Here is a 6,926-nt window from a genome sequence, read left to right as displayed (position 1 = left end):
CATGACTTGGAGCAGTCACACCTCTGAGGACTCTCTTCTGGTCATGTGACAGCGCTGTGGGCCTGAGCAGCCAATCGCTAAGCACCAGTACTGTCAAATGGGTGTGAGTCACATGCTCCTTCCATACCCAGAGGTACCAGGCACCTCCCTTCGCTGGAAGCCACCAGCCAGTAAAAAACAATCCATCCCTCACCTGGACCTTTCAGGCTCCATTGGAGGTTCCTGGGCCTGCAGTGATGCCACAGAGGTAAGCCGTATGGTGGCACTGCTATTAAAGTGACCATGTGACATTGCTCTGGCAAGTACAAAGCACAGGTTGACATTGGGTACTCAATCTTAGTATAAGTGAAGGGAGTTCTGAAAACACAAATGACGGGACCTGGACCTGCCATATTGGATTGGTTACAATGGGGAAACGCAGACAGTTCCTATTTCACATCCATAGCTGAGGCCAATAAGTGACAGTCGGGGGCTTTGTGCTAAAATGCCATATGGGCAGACCTGACCTATTCTGTGACATTTCCCGGATCCTGTTCACATTCAGACCCGTTTATAAAACACGGCACCCAACAAGCGGTACACTTTGTTACTCCCGCAACTTTATTGTATCTCTGAAAGTACATTTTGTGAACAGAGTGGGAGAGACTGATGCGGAAGAGCTGATAAGGGCTCACGCAGGGTTATTCCAGGTAACGTCTGCGTTCATAGAGACGTTCCTGCTTAAAGGAAACCTGTACTGAGAGTCTATGGAGGATGGCAATGATGAGAATTAGACATGTGCACTGGCAAAAAATGTGTTTAGTTTCGTTTCGGATTTTGTGTTATTTCGTTTTAAGGGATTCGGGTGTGAAAGTCAATTCGGATTCGGAATTCGGATTCGGACGAAGTTCGTTAGCGGTAGTTCGTTCGAACGCTCATTTCGTTTTCATTTCCTATTCGTTCGTTGCAGCAAAGTGACATTTGCTGCAACTAACGAATGAACGAAACGAATAAGAAACTAAAACGAAAGGAACGGTCGAACGAACTACCGCTAATGAATTTCGGAAATGGAAATTCGGATTCGTTTACATTCGTTAAATCTGTAATACATCCGAATGTCCGAATTTCCGAACATTCGTCCGAATTTCGTTTCGGAACACGAATCGCACATGTCTAATGAGAATGCTTCAGTGCAGTCAGTATGGAGTCCGGGAACTGGGACTTCACTTTGACTTTCTAACCTGTTCCAGGTCAGGGACTGCAGCTTTCATTAAAATAATGGCCAGTGATCCTTCCCATTGGGGGGTGACAACACCCTGTCCTTGTCTCCTGATTGCTGGGAGTGTTATCCCCTCCAGGGTCTGAATTCAAAAGTGCGTTGAAAAGACGCGTCACACATCAACATGTCTGTCAATGCACATTGAAGCATGACAATGCACCAGCCCAATGCTACAAAAAACGCATCTCTACACACACATAGGTCTACATGGATCCTTCAAAAAGCAGCTGCTGGGACCTGTAGTTCTGTGTTGGCTGTGTGATGCTATGTGGACACCGGGACTTGTAATTCCATATGGGCTGCATGTTGCTATCTGGACACTGGGACTGCAGAGACTTGTAGTTCTGTATGGGCTGCATGTTGCTATCTGGACACTGGACCTCTAGGTCTGTATTAGCTGTGCACTGCTATCTGGACACTGGGGCTGCTGAGACTTGTAGTTCTGCATTAGCTGTGTGCTCCTATCAGGACACTGGAACTACTGGGAATTGTAGTTCTGTATTGGCTGCATGCTGCTATTTGAACACAGGGACTGCTGGGCTTTGTAGTTATAGGCTGTGTTCTGCTACCTGGACACTGGGCTTGCTGGGACTTGTAGTTATGTATTGGCTGTTATCAGGACACTGGAACTGCTGGGACTTGTGGTTCCATATTGGCCGTGGGCTTCTATGTGGACGCTGGGACTGCTGGGATTTCTATATCAGCTGGGTGCTGTTTTCTGGGCACTGGAATTGCTGGGACTTGTGGTGCTACCCTGACCCAAGTGTAATCGTTGCTGGAGTTGGAGTCCCCCAGATTCCTATTTTGTGACTCCCTTCGTTACATGTGTCCCTCCATTCTGGTCCCCTCTTTCTTATTGGGGGAGCCCCCAATAAATGCCCCGCACGCCGGGTCCTTTGTGCTCAGCCTGCGTGTGCTCAGCCTCCGTGTGCTCAGCCTCCGTGTGCTCAGCCTCCGGGTGCTCAGCCTCCGCGTGCTCAGCCTCCTGTGTGCTCAGCCTTCAGGTGCTCAGCCTCTGTGTGCTCAGCCTCTGTGTGCTCAGCCTCCGTGTGCTCAGCCTCCTGTGTGCTCAGCCTTCAGGTGCTCAGCCTCTGTGTGCTCAGCCTCCTGTGTGCTCAGCCTCCTGTGTGCTCAGCCTCCTATGTGCTCAGCCTCCGTGTGCTCAGTCTCAGTGTGCTCAGCCTCCGGGTGCTCAGTCTCAGTGTGCTCAGCCTCCTCTGTGCTCTCTCTCTGCTGGTTCATCACAGTTACTAATAACTAAAAATGAATGGCCAGTTAAAGATACAAAGTAACAAAAAGTTTCTCTTACCGTAGGTTGGTGGTCATAGTGTAGTGACGGGGAGAGCCGGGTTATATCCAGACACGGGACACGATGAGTGGAGTTGTACTTTGTACGTTCTCCAGCTGTCGGCTGCTGTGTGATGAGGACTGTCCCAGCCGAGTATATATACACTATACCCCTCCCGCCCCGCTACCCCGGGGTGTGACCCAATAACACGAGGGAACCTCCTGCACAGTCTGTGAATAATCATCTCCGTGTGTGAATGTACACTTCTCCATATTTAGCTGTCCGTCAACCCGGGTGACCTCATCGGGTGAAGTGTGTGGATTGCAGTGCGGTTATTGTTATTATTTCCCTTCCTGGACTATAATAGAGCAGTGTGCGCCGGGCGGAAAAAAACGCTCAGCAAAGTGCGAAGAGGATTATGAATGGAGCTTGTCTTAAAGTGCGACTCCACCTTTGTGACTGACTATTTACTGTAAAAAGCAAAGAAGGGCAAGCCTTTAACCACTTGAGTCCCAGGGCCTTCCTCTCCCTTAATACCCTTGGGGTGCAAGGTGATAGATATATACATATATATCCATACACATACATACACGCACACATATCATGGGGAGTCTACATCTGCTTAATGGAGACCTGACCCAGAACCCCCATGCAGCTGTGCAGCAATGGACTCTGATTCTTTGAACTAGTGATGCACCGACACCAATATCAGTATCAGTGCACATACTACGAGTACTCGTGCAAATGCTCCGATACCCAAAACCAGTACTGGCACTTTAATTTATGCAACTTAAGTGACTGTCTTAGGTGCCTCTGTTTACAGCGATTGCGCCGGCCCACACATCTCCCCCTTCTGAGACCATCAGCTATAGAGGACTACAAATCCCAGCAATACATTATACAGCAATGCAGAATACTAGCAGCTATAGAGGACTGCAAATCCCAGCAATACATTATACAGCAATGCAGAATAATACCATTATTCTGCATCACTGTATAATGGATTGCTGAGATTTGTAGTCCTCTATAGCCGGTGCCTTTCTGCATTGCTGCATAATGTATTGCTGGGATTTGTAGTCCGCTATAGCTGATGGTATTATTCTGAATTGCTGCGTTTGTGCTTCAACGCATTGTGTTTGATCAGTTCTGCGCTCACATGCAAAATGCAGCGCCGGACTTCAACACCTGTCTAGGTGAGCCCTACAACAGACTGTATGATCGGATTGTAGGAAAATCTGCGCACTGCCCCTGCATGAGGTTCACTTTAAGAAGACGCATTCCAGTCTTATCTGCTCCTCTTCTGCTAAATAATGGACAGCTGGTGATGAAATGGAGTAAAGTTCAAGTTGAAGTTTTCCTGCAGTTCCTATGTGAGAGACGTGATTGGTCCTGACTCCATTAACCCGTTCAGCTGTACTGTAGCTGTAGGCTGTGTATACTTGTATACCCCCTGTTTTTACATTTCCATTGTGGGCCTGGTTATTCAGCAATAATCTATAGATAACAAAGTGATATACCGTCTATCATATATATACACTGAGTGGCCAGATTATTATGACCACCCCATCAGTACTTTGTTGGGCCGCCTCGTGACTCCACGAGATGTTGAAAGGTGATGCGAGGAATCTGACACTGCGCTGTTACCCTTCTGTTGTCTTGTAACAGTCTTGCCACTCTCCGTTCTGCCCTAACATTGACTAGTCGCTGACGGCCACAATTCGCAGATTTCCGGCTGACAGTCCAGTCTTTAAACACTTTAACAATGAGCCCCTCTTGAACATTTAACTAATTCTGCTGTTTTGCTGATACTCGCTCCATGGCTCCGAGCGCCAACAATCATCCCACGTTCAAAGGCTGTTAAATCGCGTTGTTTCCCCGTATCTTCAGAAACAAATCACTTCTACTGTCGTGGTAAACAACCTGCTTCCCTATTTATAATGGACTGGCCCTCTAGCAACTTCAGCGCCTAATTATAGCTAATTTGCCTACAAACGTCAGGTGGTCATAATAAGCTGGCCACTCAGTGTATATATATATATATACACACACACACACATAGATTAGCAAACAATGCTTTTTTTGTGATATCGTCTTACAAAAATTCTGATTGTTATAATTTGTTTCTTTTTCTATGAATATCGAATAGAAATACAGCGCTAACTGTTTAAGTGTGAATAATACTAAATCAGTGTGAATGTAAACATATACACCAAATAATCTTACATGTAACCAATGTGTTAAATAAGGTTATAAGTGAAAATTATTATTAAAGGAGAACTATGAGGTGAGTGCTTTTGTAGCCGACCTGTGACAATGAGACTGTCACAGGGCGGCTCAGTAGATCGGGAGGTGAGCGAACACATACTGGCGTTCGCTCACCTCTCGATCCTGTTACGGCTCTCTGCCGTGACAGGGGGAGGGGCTGGATTCCCCCCTCCCCGCTCTGATCCGCCAGCGCTGACTGGAGGAACGGACGGGGGAGGGGGCGAGTACAGCTGGCTCTGCCTCTAGATAGGCAGAGCCAGCTGTCAGTCACGCAGCTGGGCAGATCCCGGCACAATTGTCGGGATCCGCTTCAGCTGCGGCGTCTCAGTATACCGCGAGCTACAGCTCGCTGTATACTGAGCTTAGGGTGACGGGAGGACGCTAGCGTCCTCCCGTTACCCTAAGGAGAACTATGGGGATAAGCCCTAACCCCATAGTTCTCCTTTAACAGAAAACCTTCTGTGCAAACATTACAAAGAATAAATGGTGCTGTTTATCATAACATACGTGACTTTCACAAGTGATCAAAAATTGAATAAACAATGAATTGAGTGTTTCATAAAGGTCTATTCAGTAATGTGTCTCAATTCATTGTTTATTCAATTTTTGATCACTTGTGAAAGTCACGTATGTTATGATAAACAGCACCATTTATTCTTTGTAATGTTTGCACAGAAGGTTTTCTGTTAATAATCATTTTCACTTATAACCTTATTTAACACATTGGTTACATGTAAGATTATTTGGTGTATATGTTTACATTCACACTGATTTAGTATTACAGGTGAAACTCGAATAATTAGAATATCGTGCAAAAGTAATTGCAGTAAGTGCTGCAAAAGGGGCCCAAACCAAGTACTGAGTACATATGCATGCTTGTACTTTTCAGAGGTCCGATATTGTTCTATGTACAATCCTTGTTTTATTGATTGCATGTAATAATCTACTTTTTTGAGGTTGTGGATTTGGGGTTCTTGGGGTTTTCATGAGCTGTAAGCCATAATCATCACAATGATGGCAAATCACGGCTTGAATTATCTTGCTTTGCATGTAATGAGTCTATCTCATATATTAGTTTCACCTTTTAAGTTGCATTAGCGAAATAAATGAACTTTGCACGATATTCTAATTATTCGAGTTTCACCTGTATTCACACTTAAACAGTTAGCGCTGTATTTCTATTCGATATTCATCTATTGGACCCCAGGGGTTTATATTACAGCAGCTTTCGACTAACATTATTTATTTATTTCCAGTAGATTGGAGTCACCTTGTTTCACTTTCACGGATTTATTGGTTTAGGTATTTTAAGCGCTGCTCATCCAGTCAAACTTTTCTTTTTTTATGCTATGAAAAAAAAAAAAAAAAATCACAACTAGAAAAATCTTACCTTTATTTCTACTTTGAGTAGTGTTATTTAAGAAAAAAATACTGTTACTGTAGCTTTTATTCGATAATTTGCCCCGTTTAAAATGAATTACATTTTGATTCTGGTACAAAGTGTTACAAAGTTATTTACAAATTAAAAAAAAGCAACATTAGATAAAAATAATGAACGAAATTTAAATAACGAATAAATAATAATTAACGAAATGAAATAAGGAAAAAAACAAAAACTAAATGAATGAAATGAAATAAGGAGAAAAAAAAAGAACTAAATTGAACAAGGAAAAAAAAAATAATGAACAAAATTAAATAAAGAAAAAAATGTTATTGGTTACAAAAATAGAAAAAAAAAAGGAAAATAATAAAGGGGAGAAGGGTAAAAAGAAGTCAATTAGGAATGATGAAAATACATTTGTTATAAAAAACTTTATTTACTTGTCAGGTCGCTTTAAAGAAGAACTCCGGGCAAAAGTGTTCATAACCTTTGCAGTGCGGCCACCCCAGCCCTGCAAGGGTTAAGTGTTTGTTTTTGTCTAGGTGCTTAAGAAGAAAAAAAAGTCATACTCACCCAAATTGCCGTGCCGCCTCCCTGCTTCTCCAGTCACTGAAGCCTGTCTCCTCTTGCAACATTAGAATGTTCCTCGGTGTCCTCATGCCTACAGATTGTATTTGAAATGTGATGATTTATGGGACCTTATACCGCTGCAGCGGAGGTGGGGGGGGGGGGCG

At 44.1% G+C, this 6,926-nt stretch overlaps 1 protein-coding gene across 1 annotated transcript in view; it reads right to left on the bottom strand.

Annotated features, from left to right (window-relative positions):
- SERPINE1 (serpin family E member 1) overlaps positions 1-2,592 on the bottom strand; it is an 11,644-nt gene extending 9,052 nt beyond the window's left edge. Inside the window, exon 1 of the mRNA XM_018566670.1 lies at positions 2,568-2,592. Coding sequence (XP_018422172.1) covers positions 2,568-2,584 — 17 coding nt within the window. The 5' untranslated portion in view covers positions 2,585-2,592. The remainder of the gene's footprint in view (positions 1-2,567) is intronic.
- Between the last annotated feature and the right edge of the window lie 4,334 nt (positions 2,593-6,926).

This window comes from Nanorana parkeri, unplaced genomic scaffold (genome assembly GCF_000935625.1).
Source record: "Nanorana parkeri isolate BGI_ZX_2015 unplaced genomic scaffold, ASM93562v1 scaffold968, whole genome shotgun sequence".
NCBI lineage: Eukaryota > Metazoa > Chordata > Amphibia > Anura > Dicroglossidae > Nanorana > Nanorana parkeri.
Note: the sequence above shows the minus strand (reverse complement) of the source record. Positions and strands in the feature narration are given on the sequence as shown.